Here is a 15,107-nt window from a genome sequence, read left to right as displayed (position 1 = left end):
CCGCCCTAGTTGTGCAGTGTGTCGAGATTTCGGTGCATGTTAAAGAACCTTCAGGTGGGCAAAATTAATCCAGAGACCCGACCACTGTGGTGTCACTCATGGTCGCAGTTGCCTCGCGACATAAAAAAAGAAAAAACAATGAGCGCTGCTTAGGAGAAATAAAGGGACTGTTTAGGCCGCTTGTCTACTACCACTTGTGCTGCGGACGTGTCAGTCTTGCCATGAGCTGACTGTGCATTTACCCTCAACTGTGGTTATCGTTGCTATAACGGAGTCCCAGAAAACAAAACGTTTAATCAACCGCAGTATTTACATGCGTGGTTCCCCAGAGCGGCTCCAGTTTCCGAATGACTGCATTCGGGCTAATCCTCTGTCACGTACCCTAGCATAGCTGCTTGTCTTCAGCTGACATCACTACACTCCTCCCAAGTCGTAAGTCGTAGTTGCGACTTTGCAATTATGTAATGGTGTATGCTGGCCTGTATTGCACAGATGTGAGGCTGTTATCTCATATATACACACCGAAGGTGGACAGCAAATTCAATATATATGCCTCTAGACTCGCTTCACTGCGTGACGTCATATAGGTATGCGACGGCGCTGTTATCCTGTTTGGCGGGCAAAAATTGCACGATCATCGGGTCACTGCATGCTTCTGTCATTAAAGGTATCCCACAGAGTGGTGTAGCTATTGGATGTGCTACGCCGTACAGAAAGGCCAAGTACGCCGTTCACACCATGTGGTTTCCTACTTCCTTTAGCCCACCAGTGACGTCTGCTCTGTGCGCATGTGCATATGTGTCCTCTTGTTTACAAATAGAAATGGGTCTCTACTGGGCCCTCTGGAGATGAGACTCCTCCATTCATCTTAAAATAAAGTTGTTGCATCTTCAGTTGTTTTATCACAGTGGTGAATGCCCCCACTCACAACGCCCCACTCAGCGAACGCGACCCCCTTCGCATGTATCGATGAGATAATGGCATCACATCCACATGATACCGGCGACCGTACGCCTTTATATAATTGCTGCAAACCCAAACAAATGTCACGATGATAACCGCAGCTTAGGGTAATGCCGAGTCAATGGTCAACAACGCATAGCAAGGCGGACACCCCCCGCTGCAGCTCAAGTGCGACAGTCGAAACACTCGGCGCGTTAAGTAGCTGTTGTCATACTCTTTCTTGGGCGCTCAGTTTCATGCTCCTGCAGCAGCTATTAAACAGCACTTGGACGCTTGAACGCGCTCGCTATGCTGCCGCCCCACGTCCTGTGTTCTCTTTCTTTGCTTTTATGTACATGATTGAATTGGTCACGTGACTGAACATGATACCCCTTTTCGTTCACCCTCCAAAAGCAGGTGCGTGAAGAGCGCTCTCGTGTATGAATTTGTTTAGTAGGTTTAATTCCGTACATTTAATTCCATTGTGAAATTTTGTTAATTAAAAATATATAAGTGCTAATATGTATCTAATGCCAGACACTACACATAATTGTAACGTCCTCATGGTATGCCAATGGTATGCCACCATTTGTTTAAACAAAATAGCAGTCGCAAACCCGCAAACTGTCGTCTGCTAAATTTTTTTACGTGCGCACCCTCTTCAGAAAATCTGCTCAAGTCCGAAGAGCACTCTGCGAAATCTGCATGGGAGGAGACTTCCTAAACTGTCTTCTGTGATGGATGCATGCGTGCGTCAATGGCGGCGTCAATGGTGCGTCAATGCGTTATGGCGGCACTTTGAGTATGCAGTGGCGCGTATCAGACTATTTGAACGCACCTGAGATTCAGTGCAACATTCCCTAAACTTGCGTCCTGCAAAAATCTGCGAATTAAGACCACAAAATTGAATGATTGCCATTTAAAGGAGCTCTGAAAGCACTTCAATCACTACATTTTTTTAAACCAAGAAGTTCGCATGCCTATTAAAATGCACCGTGCGAAGTAATTCTATGAACAGGTGCACAAATATTGCAGGATTCGATTTTGAAAATTGCGACCGTGCACAACGATGGCAATGCTCGGAACGAGCCGTCGAGCCGCTCGCGTCATTTTGACATCGGGAACGTGGAGTCGCTTATTGGTTTAGAGGAACGTAGTCTGCTATCTTTCACTCGGAACCCCGCCGAAGCGGTGGAAGAAGTTTCTTTTGCTTTTTCTTTGATTTATCAGATACAGTAAACGAACATTGGTCTACAGACACCGTTCAAGGTTAGGCAGTGAGATTGTAGAGGCCATCCTCATTGAACTCCCCGAGCGAAGTTAACCAAAAATCAGCCAACCTGTCCCCGCTCGACCTCTGTTTTCCCTCCCGTGACCTTCCGGAGTAGGTGGATTATGAAAATAAACTTCAGGTGCCAGTTGAACGCTGTTCTGTCCATGTCTGTGTTTTGTATGGTGTTGCTTATCGTGGTGACTGTTTGTTGTTCTGTTGTTGGCGGCAATAAGTATAAACACAGTGCAGCACTAAGCGCTGCTTCAGTTCACGCTTCAAAATTATCGCTGCATCGCTATGATCACTAATTTGCCTGTCACTTCGACTAGCAACTTTGCTAGCCATTCAGTTAGTCTCATTCAGCCGGAGGAGTGTTCTTGCCGATACGTTGTCGGATACAATCCAGTGAAATTTATCGCAATATGCCGTCGCCGGCATGTCGGGGCATCAGGCGTTGAACATCCATTGGCTGGGTTGCACACCAACATAGCCACGCAGTGTCATAAAACCACCACAATTTATGGTCAACTTATCAATCATCGAGCTTAACGAGAATTAGCCGATGCAGGCTACAAACGTGGACAGCGCAAGTTTGAGTTCATCCGAGCCCGGCGCCTTTTGTTTTGTCAACACATAGGGACCGACAACGCCGGTTAAGTTTGCGCCCGCTGACATATCGGCGTGCACTGAAAAAATATTTGACTAGCGTAAATGTTATCTGACTATACAATGCACAGTCGCGTGCGGGAAACTGCCAACAGCGAACTCTGACTAACCCAGACATAACATTGCAAACACCAAACTAACTAACCTAATAATAAACTAACAAACATGCCACCCTGTTAAGCCATATGGCTGCTAAAATGTGCCTTTTGTTCGCTAACACGACTTGGATGCATATCGAAAACCCGTGAATTTGAGTGGTTAAACAGTGATGTTATGTTCTTAATCACGGCATATCTTACGAAGCAGCATTTTCCCTGATTTTCCTTGTTTCTAGAATATGAATTCACCCCATCCTAAAGTTGGCAATACGAGAACATGAATTTCGACCAGGAATATCGGCGTCCTCCCTTATTCATCACTTGACAGGGAGAAAGCAGGGAAAAAGAAAAAAAAAGAAGGAAAACCGGGCAGCACTGACCCAGATAGAAGCACTGTCTTCGCTTTCCATTTTTATGACATCAATGACTTTTTTTCCTTCTCCTCGTTCAACCCTGAAGAGAGAGTCGCGGGAACGCGCGCGGCGATGTTCAGGTATCTTTTTTTCTACGAAAAATATCGCGTGCAGAGAAAATTTTTGTGTTAATCAAGTTAAGTTACCTGCTTCCACAACACGTTCGGAACGGAAAATTTTTGAGATGGCTTTCTGAGCTCTTTTAAAGCGGCACTAAAATGCAAAAGCAACTTGCTCTCAAATGAAAGTCTGTGTTTCAGTTAGTATGATGTACGAACAATTAGTTCTCACAGCACTACCGTTCAGAAGAAAAACGCAATGAAGTCAGTGCCGTCTTGGGTGGCAACGAATGGGATCCCCAGGATGCAAAGATTGGCGGCATCCAATGAGACAGCAGGAGAGGCGCGAGTATACCTATCGTGACCGTGGTTTTGGATTTGGAACTGGTTCGATCGTAGTGTTTCGTATATGTGCGGCATGATGCGCCCTCCGGTATTTTTCAATACCGGTTCACTGAATTGTAGCCCACAACAGTTCTCGCAAATGTACCACAGACAACATTTATCTTCACGTCCTTCGGCCAGTCCGCCAGGACGCCAGTCCGCTTCGCTATGGGCGCTGTTTTTCACCGTGACTGCTGCATGACATGGCACGTGCAGCATGGACTAAAAAGACCGATGCACGAGCTGAAACGACGTTCACTGCTTAGCGCCGAAGCAAGAAACAGTCCGGTATAATTTCAGTTATAGCTGCGTAATGGAATCAAAGTTTTGAATTATGATACCAAGTACGAAATTAACATAGCGTCTGATATAATTTGAAGTAAACTTGTTTTTGCATTTTAGTGCCCCTTTAAGAGCAGGCTGCAGCTGTGGCATTTGAACTCGCCCCCCCCCCCCCTGATTGCCGGTCACAGATACTACCAATTACACCATGCTAGCTACTCTCTCCAACGTACCAGGCTGTGCGAGGAAACACACACTCATCCTCAACACATTCTCTCATGCAATCAGAGGGTGCGGGTTGGAATCCCACCGTTGGTGCCTTTTCTTCAACTGCCATCCTTCAGTTATATGAGGGGTGTTCAAGTCAAACTCTGACTTTTCATTTTTCGCAAAAGTAAAATGAACTTACAGGCGAGAATTTAGTTTTATTTTTCAACGTAATCTCCGGCTGGCACTAATGCACTTGTCCCAGCGTTTCACCAGGGCTTGGCTGCCAGCAGCGTAGAAATCCTTACCGGCGCGTAGCAGCCATGATCGGACCGCATTCTTGACCTCGTCGTCGCAGCTGAAGTGGCGGCCCTCAAGGAATGCCTTCAGTGGCCCGAAGAGATGGAAATCGCTGGGGGCGAGGTCTGGACTGTAAGGGGGATGTGGCAGCAACTCCCAGCCAAGTTCCTGTAAGGTGCGTGTGGTGAGATGCGCGGTATGCGGGCGTGCATTGTCCTGTAGGAGGAGGACTCCTTTGGTGATGAGGCCCGGCCGCTTTTGCTTCAGCGCCTTATGCACATCCCTGTGAACCTGGCAGTAATATGCACTATTGATGGTGGTACCACTGGGCAGAATATCAACATGAACGCCAGCCTTCCCAGAAAACCGTGGCCATGACCTTACCCGCAGACGGGATGCTTCGGAACTTCTTGGGAGCTGGCAAGCCCGGATGCTTCCACTGTTTTGCTGCGCATTTAGACTCGGGAGTGAAATGGTGCACCGATGTTTCATCGCACGTGATGATCCGACGGCTGTCCTTCAGTGTCGAAACGGTACCTTAGCTCTTGGGAGATTTCCAGTCTTCTCTGCCGATCAAACACGGAGAGCTGCCTCGGGACCCAACGGGTACTAACTTTCTGAAACTGGAGGTGTTCATGAATGATAGTTCCCACAGAAAGGTCCGTCTTTCGAGCCAGTTCGAGACATGTTTTTCGTCGGTCCTTGAGTATCAGGCGCCCACAAGATTGGATGTTCTCTCTTTCTCTGGGAACTCTGACACTGGGCTTCGAGCCACCTCGGCCGGGATCGTCCTGCACTGATGTACGGCCGTCTCGGAACCGTTTGCACCACTCAAACGCTTTGCTGCGGCAAAGTATCGTGGCCATACTGAGCCTGAAGTCTTCTGTGAATTTCAGATGACGTTACACCTTCATTCACGAGGAACTTCATCACAATTCGCTGTTCGATGTGCGCGCTCACTCTTTGCCGGCCATCTTGTCCAGCACGTGTCTTCTGTTTTGCACAAACTTTGGACAACCACATGGTCAACGCGGAGGCCTGTCGCGTGTGAAAATGACTAAAAAGTAGCGTGAGCCATTTGTACACTCAAGAGACTGAAAATCCCGGTTTGACTTGAACTCCCCTCGTAGTATGCAATCTGGTGTTGTGTGGCTTGCGTTGTGTTTGTCCTTCTAATTGCCATTACCATGAAGTTGGCCATAGTAAGATGAAAAATTAGGTGGAGTGACAAGCCCCCTTCTGTCCTGTCAGATGCCGTTCCTGGGTGTTCGCTCAGACCTTCGTGATGGATGTAAAAATATGTTTGCACTCTTCATCCACTTCGGCCTATCCTTTTGAATGTTTCTGGCACTCTTAGACCTCCTGTGTGGTCTAGTAATCAGGAGTGCATGCAGCAGCAGCCATCACTCCCAGCTCCATCTGATGCATTGTTATCGGGTCGTCCGAGCAATTTTATTGGCTTCAGGGCAAGGAATGGCCAGCACCAAATACAACCACCAAAGGAAAGAAGGAAAGTGTACACCCCACTAGTATTAGGCAGAAGACATGACTTCCAAGACTGGCAGACCAGGGAAGGAGCCTTCCTAACCCAGGAGATTAAAAGCTCTCTTGCGCCTCCATGCAGTACACCAGGTCTAAAAGCTTTGCAATGTCCCCCTAGAAAATTTGTGCCACTTGTTCACTACAATGACATTCTCTACACGGCCAGTACAGTGGTGATGTCGTTGGATGGCAATAAATGTAAAATTTTATGTCTAAGAGTAATAAAAATAGCAGTTTATAGCACACATTTTTAGGAATTGGATTCTAGTCATAATTAGAACATCCATGAATGTTTTACGAAAGTGTGCTGCCACTGGTTAGCATCATGTGCTATAATCTGCTGCTGCAGTACGTGCCAGACGCCAGCCAGCATTTTAATTACTTCGAATTAGCATTCGGCCTCACTTTTAGGCTATGTTTAGTCTAATGCACAGCAGTAATGAGTTACACGAGTGGTTTCCACAACGCATGAAACCACTCATGACATGAAAGTGAATTCTTTGTGCCAGAAAATTGCAAACTTGGACATGGAGGTCTTGGCTGGGCGCACACTTTTAGTGCAGATTTGAGTCCCGGGGCTTGTACTTGTAATTTCTACTCTTCCTAAGATATTTTCCAAGTCCTTTCACATTCCTTTAAGAGGACAGTATGCCCGCATCCTGAAGGGAACAAAAGGACTCATAGGTCATAGTATTAAGAAGAGAGGTGGTCTCGTTCCCGCACGACGATATTGAGATTCCTCAAGCACCATACGCCATGCTTCGCTCTTTATCAAGTAAAAAAAAAGCATTCACACTTTCCACAAGGTTCCCACTGGCCCTTGAAACCCTTGAATACCCTGCAATTTGAAAATGCTATTTTCAAGGTCTGGAAAGCCTAGGAATTTTACAGTCATGGAAAAAAATTTGACTTGACATCTTTTTCTCATTCTCTCTGAGCTTCTAGTGCTAGTTCCACTTGTCCGGTGTCAGAACTATAGTTTTAGAACCACGTGAGTTAGGAGTCTCTGCAGTAGGAATCAGTAACAAGGAATTAATGTCACCCTCGGATTTTTCTTTGTCATAAGTCACATTTGTGAATGGATCACTACTCCGCACTCCCCGTGTATTCTCTCCTGCGATACCCGTTGCTCATAAATATTTTGTGAAGTCTTGCAGTGATACAATTCCCAGTGAAAATGTCTGAACCTTAAAAGGTCCTTGAAAGACCCTAGAATATTTGTTCAAAATTTTAGTGGGAACAACGTTTTAGGATGCCCTAACTGCCAGAATTTAATTGTAGGTCACGGTAGCTATAAGTTTCAAATGCCTGCAATGCCTCTTGGGAGGAACATCCAGAAGTGCAGGCACATTTTCAAGAATAAATACCCAAGGCAGTTTGATGTCAGGTGTGTGCATCAATCCTGGCCTGCATGGTGCTTAACGTAGCGTGCAAAACGCTTCTTGAAAGCAGCATGTGTAACATGAAGAACCCGTATACGCAGACTGAAATACAGAGCCACGCAAAGTCTATTGCCCTGCATAAAAAGCAAGAGCAGATCATGTCTTGAGATGGAGCATTCGGTGGGCCTGTTAATACTCCATAAGGGATACTGTGAAGTGGTCAAGCTAGACATGATGGAAAGAAACGATGCCCTTCTCTCGTTTCTGTCCAGTCGTGCTTCCCAGTAGACCCATGAGCATTTCTTGAAGACTTCAGTCACTAATGGGACTGGAAAGTAACCCCTCTGGTTGGCAGTCCCAATTTGCCTAACACCATTTTGTTATCCCACGTGGAAACTTGGAACAGTATTACTTGGATTAGGCGAAATGGGAATAGGTGAAGTGTGGCACCCGTGGCATGCAGCGAAGTTGTGCTCCTGCGAAAGGGACTAACATCCATTGACTGCGCCATAAAAAAACCAAAACACCCATTAACAAGATAATGTTACCGTATCACCAAATAGGAAATCCGGGTCAAGCTTGTTAATAAATTAACAATTAACTGAAAAAGTTGGAAATTTTTAGTAGAAAAGTAGGACTTAATTTTCTCGAATTTCGTGATCGAACTCTTTTTGCGAAATATAGGTAGCAGGGACGAAAAGGTATGAGCACTGGAATTTGCAACGATATGAGCTCCACGACGACGGATAGACTTACTTGGTGACCTTTATTCTCACAAATTCGTTCTCGTCAAGCATTTCTATAATTGAAATGCCACTTTAGCTAAGGTGTCTAACCGCAAAGAATACGGGTTTGGTTCAGGTTGCTTGGGTTTCATTCTGGCTACGCCAAAAATGAAACTAGTTTGCAGCCCCGAACCGATTCAACGCTTCCTTTTTATATCTCCTATAAAACTGCTTTTATCAGGAAATGTGTGGCTAATAGCTTACTGGTGTTTTCTGCATTGACGTTTTAGTGGCTTGGTACTCCCTTTAGCGAGAGAAAGGAGAAATGGATGAACACTTTGCAAATAGCTTCCACGCTGATGAAGCGGTGTAGTCCTGCTACTGTCTTCCCAAAATTGCTTTTTTCATATGCACAGTGCCAGCAGGATGTACTTAAAGGAAGCCAAATATGATAGATAGCATTCTACGTAGACGATTGTACTGAACCAGCACGCTCCTCTCGCAGTGTGAATTCATCTGAAACCGTACTGAAGCATGTCGAAAATAAGTCTGCCAGCCTTCCTCTGTCCGAGCTCACAATAGTGTACCGGTTAATCAACAACACAAAGGTAATGTGTCGCAGCACAATTGTACTACCTTTGAACAGGAATACATTTATTTTTCAAGTCACCACCTATCACACGGGCACCGTTCTGCGTACAGCCCTTCTCCACTTATGTCTGAGTTTAATTTTTACTGCACACGTGTAAAGGAAAATTTTGGCCGCTTGCTTAATCACATATTCGATTTATAGAGCTACACAACTGGCCTACTCCATTCTTCCTTGAATTGCTAACAGAGGATGACCGCGTCGTTTGCTTGGAAATCCAACCAGCCCTACCAGCGCTAATCCCCGAAGGCATAGATAGTATCTTGGCCCATTATTGGAGTAATAGTGTGCAGACATGGCCAATATTGATCCAATATTGGGCCAAGATATTGTGCTGCTTGGGAGTGCTGACACACATGGGTGTATTGCTGGGAACCTAAGTGGCCCATTCTTACGTGTGTTACCTTTGTTCGTCTTGAGTGGAAACGTCACTTCAGGGTTTCATAGTGACTGGAATTTGGGGAGAAATCGGGTTTAACCGGAATTGGTCGGAGGTCAGTTCAGGGGGAATAACCGGGCAGAATCTGGTTTAACCCGAAAAAGTCACTTCCTACTAGGGTTGCAGAGTGGGGTCTCCCATTCCGTTCCAATTCCATTACGAGGAATGGAGATTTGCGGTAATTCCATTCCTTTCAATTTCTCGGAATGAAAAAGTATGATCAATTCCCACTCCTGGAATGGCTTGGCAACCCAATTCCATTCCATTGATTCCCTCAAGAAAAGAAAAGGACCGGTAACCGTACTGGCGAGTTGAACAGTGCTAGAGGGGATTGACATTACCAAGCACGGAAAAAGCACAAAGGCAAGGTTATTTCATTCTTGACTGTGTGTCGGTAAGGTGCAAGGGACACGAGGGCAGAAACCAGCACGCTGAAACCAAAACCGAAACCAAAAACTGCCACCGGGGCACACAGACCATTCCATTCCATTCCATTCCTAGGACAGTTTCCGCCATTCCATTCCAATTTCATTCCGGGCTCTGCTAAATCTGGAATGATTTCGGAATCATTCCAACTCCGGAGTGGCAACTCCGCAACCCTGCTCCCTACATGATCAGAGTTGTACATGTTACTCGAAAAAAGTAATTGATTACAATTACTGTTACTACTGCACGAAAAGTAATTCTTTACCGTTACAAATTACTTCATCAAAAATGTAATACGTTACCGATTAAAAATGTAACGTGTTACTTTTCCCGTTAGTTTTAAATTGTGGGCCATAGCAAAGCCAACAAGCTTGCAGTGTGCAAACATGCAACTCTTGTTGCAAATTCTAATGAGACACCAACATATATGATAAGTGAAATTCACAAATACATTTGAGAGCAACATACAAAACACATACACGGGTTTATTACAGATTTATATACGCATTTAAAACATAGAAACATCCGCTTCGTTTTGTTACTATATTATGTTCAACCCGCACAATTTATCAATACAGTCACCTATTTTACTGTTGCTCCAATAGGTCGCGGTTTTAAGGAATTCTCATATTACTGTGGTGTGCATGGAACACGTGTGGACTAGAGACGGCCGTCACAGTGACCTCTGCGTCATTGCTTCAGTCGAACACGTGTGGAACAGAACAGATTGGCTTGTTGAGAATGGTTGCCATCGTTGACAGAAGGTTAAAAAAAGTAATCGATTACTCAGTAATTGATTACCGAAAATTGTAATCAGATTACTTGGAAAATTACTTGCTCACAAAATTGATTACGTTAAAAAATTACTGAAAAAGTAATTGATTACTAGTAACGCAATTACTAGTAACGCGTTACGTACAACTCTGCATATGATCCATGTTTGCACTTCTGGGGCTGCTGGTCAGTGACTCCGCGAGGTGCTTTTTCGCTTGCAAAAGAAACTCAAGCTTATCACCTGTACTTACTCAAACTGTGACGTCCGGAAGCGCATGGACGCAGTCCGTGAGTGGTTCGGGACACTTCGACAGCTTGAAATATCTCTGTAGCGACATTGCAAGCAACAGAGCGTAAGGCAAATAGCAATTTGCAAAATTCCCAAAACGTGCTTCCACATCCATTTGTGAATGAAAGTAGTGAAATTAACCACTTTTACAGTACTTAAAACATGAACCCGAAACCCAACGAAAAATGAAGGAATGTAGTACTAGGAAATTGCAACTTAGCCTTCCCTGCTTTAACTGCAGAAAATTGGTGTAATATGTGATCAAAGGTAAGGTCTCATTGTACACTTGAAAATGTCGACACCTTTTTGGAGCCACGTGCGAAGGAGTGACAGTGTTAGCTGTATCTATCATCCACATGCAATAAGGGCTAGACGTGCCACACGGTTCTGTTGAGCACGCACACATAGACAACTTTCCGGTATACTTGGCTTCATCTTATCACTGCTGCTTGCTCACTGCTGGGTCTTGTTGTCGTCGGCCAAAGTGTGTCTTGTTGCTTGTCCGCTCGGTGTGCCATATCGTTTGCGTTCTGCGACGGCATGCCGATCCCCGCACTCCTTATTTGTGGCCTCCTTATTTACTGCAGTGTTGTACTTGATATATTCTTGCAGAGAATGGGATTCAGCTAGTTGGAGAGAGATTACACGAGGGTACGCTATGGTCTTGTTCAACTTAAGAAAGAACAGAAATCTAGTCCTTTGGAGATGAGACGCAATAGCGCACCAGGAGAAAGACTGCAGTGCCACCATGGGCCATCAGTAGGGAAGCGCACTTTCTGCTGCAGCGTAGCATCAATCTTAATATACCAAATGATTGCAACACATTTTGTTACATTGCTGCTGACTGTCACGTGCAAAAAGAGTGGGCTCGTCAAGCTACTTGCTTGTAGCGTTTTGCCTGTTCCTCCCACCAATTGATTGGTGAAATAAAGATTATTATAAACAGCCAGTATGAAGGCAGAGTAAGTATGATGGACTACATTATCTGGCACAGGAGGGAGCGTGACCTCACTGTGTCCAGCCATCCTGTCTGCCGCACAGTAATGTCTTGAGAGCTGACAGACTAGATTTCTTTTCCTTTTCAAGTTGAGCATGGCCGTAGTTGAGTTGTCTTCCTAGATGTGCTGTGCACCACACTGCGCAATATTTTGTTTGTTGTGTCGATAGTCTTTACCAGGTGGTCAGATGCGATCCTGAGAACATAATGGCAAACTGTCATTTCAGGTGGGGCAGGCGCAGGTCCGTCCCAGCAGCAGCTTCCTCGGCAGCCAGGTCCGACACAGACTCCGCAGCAACATGGACCACCCTCCCAGGTGCAGCCTGCACAAGTGCCCCAGCAGATGCAGCCGGCCCCACAGGTGTGGGCTCCGAGACAGCCGGCACCGCAGAGGCAGCCGCCGGCACCGCAGAGGCAGCCGCCGGCACCGCAGAGACAGCCGCCGGCACCACAGCAGGCTCCTTCAGTTCCGACCGCAGTCCGAACACCCCAAGTGAGTGGAAAATGATTTTGTTAGCATGTAACCTTGGAAGCAAAACAGCTAGAAAACGCACCAGACACGTAGTGATGTCCAGGTTACCGATTACCTTTCATGAATGCTGTTCTATCTCAAACCACAACACAGCCATTCCCACCTCATTCCTAGGAGGAGTGCAAGGGAATGTACAGCTCGTGCCGAGTAGACATCCTGTGCACACCACACCCCAGGTCACCTATATTATTCATACAAAAAAGTGCAGAATATTTCTGATACATTCTGCAGCAGCCAAAAATGGATTGGATTTATGGAGGGGGCATGCCCTGTCCACTTAAACGGATTGCTCAGTAACGGTGCCAGAAAAGTATTTTGAGATGGGCTTCTACAGGAACTTTACACGTGGGAGAGCATTTCGTCCTCATTTTCTCTCCCAAATTTACTACCGGACCTACGATTTCAGGGGAGGGGGTTACACCCCGGAATCCCCTCTGGCCACCCATCCTTGCATAAAGTTATAGGCCCAGGCCATTTGCCACCAGAGTTGGAGTGTAGGAGACCACTTGAAAAAACTATACTTAGCTATATTTAACTTGCTCGTACACAGGGTGCCTGCCACCCTGGAAACCAGAGAATTGTAAGGTGATCTTGATGCAACTGGAAAAGTTGGGCATTTGCATTCTAGTACTGCCTGAGTGATAGGGAACCATATAAGTATAGAGGAGGGGGGGTCGAGCTGCACCTCTGGAATAATTTGGCGTGGAATTATCCAACTGGAAATAGCTATTCCGACGGCTATTCTGGCAATAGAGGGCGTGCAACTGAGCCATCTGAAGAAGCGAGACTTCACAAAAATCTGAATATTTGCACAGCCTTGCTCATAACGCTGAGAAGTCATTTTGTAATGGTGTAAGGTTGAACCTTATTTATGCATTTTTTTTAATCCAGTTGACAGCAATTTTCTGTTTGCATCTGGATGTCAAATGGTTATTAAAAATTTACCCCAGCATAGCCATCCTAATTCCCAGTAAGCTTCATTACAAAAGTAATTCTTACAGTTTACCAGGGTGTCTACCAACTTGGAAAACCTGGAAAATAGGGAATTATCAGGGAATTTTGATGCGACTGGGAAAAGTCAGGAGATTGTCAGGGAATTATTCGAAAGGGCAGCTGAAGTCTGGGAAAGTCACAGACAAGTGCCGTCACGATGTGCAGTTAATTGCGAGCGCCGATGAGTGGTTGAGTGGCCACCCCGCAGCAATGTTGCCGCGAGTAGCAGTTTGCCAATATGACAAGCTCAAAGGCAGGAAAGTAGCAGCTTTTCTAATTTCTGAATAGATGATGTGTGTTAGTAGGGTTTTGTATCAAAATGTAGCAGCAGGCAACAAGTTTCCTTTTGTTTTGGTTAGGGAATTCGCTTAAAGTAGTCGGTGAAAACCTGGAAAAGTCGGAACTTGAAGGCTACAGTTTAGTGGACACGCTGGTTTATGCATAACTGCTGGAAACCAGGTGAAATAACACTGAAATAACAAGGGCCCACCCCTGTAGCGAGTGCACAGGAAAGAAAGGTGGGGTGTAGCCAACTGTTGGGTGTGTGGATAAATCACTGACTCGTATTTGTTGTAGAGATGCTAATCTCTCTCTCTCTCTCTCTCCAACAGCCAGCAGCTGCTGAGCCCCCAACACAGGCACTTGCGGCTCTCAGACTTTCTGAGCATGACACACAAATTGCAGCAATTGTGGGAGGAATGAAGAAAGGGTTTCCCCAAAGGAAGGGTTTTGGCACCCAGGGGCGGCCCATAGATCTCTTCGCGAACCACTTCGAGATGAGCGTGCCGAGCGGAGAAGTCTACCACTACGATGTGGAGATTATGTCTCAGAACAAGACTACGGCAGCAGTGCCAGATCAGAAGAAGTACCGATGTCTGAGCACCAAGATCAACCGCATGGTCATCGAAGCCCTGGCAAGGAAGTACAAGCGCGACCTACAGAACTGCATCCCAGCATTTGACGGGCGCAAAAATCTGTACACACGCCGTCCCCTTCCCTTTAAGGAAAGGACCTTCACGGTTGGATTGCCGGAGGAGGACAGGAAGGAAGAGTCCATCTTCTTTGTCAAGATACAGTATGCTGCGGATGTCAACTTGGATGCCCTTCATGCAGTGTATGCAGGGAGGGCATCTGTGGTGCCCCAGGAAGTCCTGCAGGCATTGGATATCATAGTCCGTAACGGGTCCTGCATCCAGATGACTCCTGTTGGCAGGTATGTCTTACGAGGCCACGTGCCTGAATTTAGTTCAGGAGCGGTAAGCATAACTGCAGGCTAACCAGGAAATGGGAGGAATTTGTAGTGAACAGTGCTATTGGCTGTGAATGATGGCTTTACCTCTGCCTTCTTTATCAGGCCCAGTTGAATCGGGTCAAGTTCTTTGTCTTGTTGAGAGGCTAACTGGGTAGCCTTTTGAAAAGTCGGCAGTTAGGTAGAGGTGAGGGTGTACCAGCACAGTTTTGCAGTTTTCTGGTAGAAATTGTTGCTGGCTGTGGGCGCTGTCATACTGCAGTGTGTCCGTGGGTCCTGCCTGCACCCACCAAACTTTAGCCACCCTGTTGCTAACTTACTCCTTAATTTTGGTATCTTATCCCGTTTTTATCACAAAAAATGCGTGGGAAGGACTTTTGCCCATACACTTATTCATGGAAGTGAATGTTTTCGTGCGGAACCACTTTTCGCTTTTTTTCACATGCAGGGCACACTATCTCATCACGCAAATATGTAAGTTGATGT

The 15,107-nt window shown here is 45.9% G+C and overlaps 1 protein-coding gene across 2 annotated transcripts in view; it reads left to right on the top strand.

The window, feature by feature from the left end:
- The window catches only part of LOC135391608 (protein argonaute-2-like), a 36,967-nt gene that overhangs the window by 5,180 nt on the left and 16,680 nt on the right, over positions 1–15,107 (top strand). For both annotated transcript variants that reach the window (XM_064621922.1, XM_064621920.1), the window contains exons 2-3: positions 12,075–12,340; positions 13,984–14,585. In XM_064621922.1, the coding sequence (XP_064477992.1) occupies positions 12,075–12,340; positions 13,984–14,585 (868 nt within the window). The remainder of the gene's footprint in view (positions 1–12,074; positions 12,341–13,983; positions 14,586–15,107) is intronic.

The sequence above is a fragment of the Ornithodoros turicata genome, chromosome 4 (assembly GCF_037126465.1).
Source record: "Ornithodoros turicata isolate Travis chromosome 4, ASM3712646v1, whole genome shotgun sequence".
Lineage (NCBI taxonomy): Eukaryota > Metazoa > Arthropoda > Arachnida > Ixodida > Argasidae > Ornithodoros > Ornithodoros turicata.
This window is presented reverse-complemented; position numbering and strand designations above follow the sequence as displayed.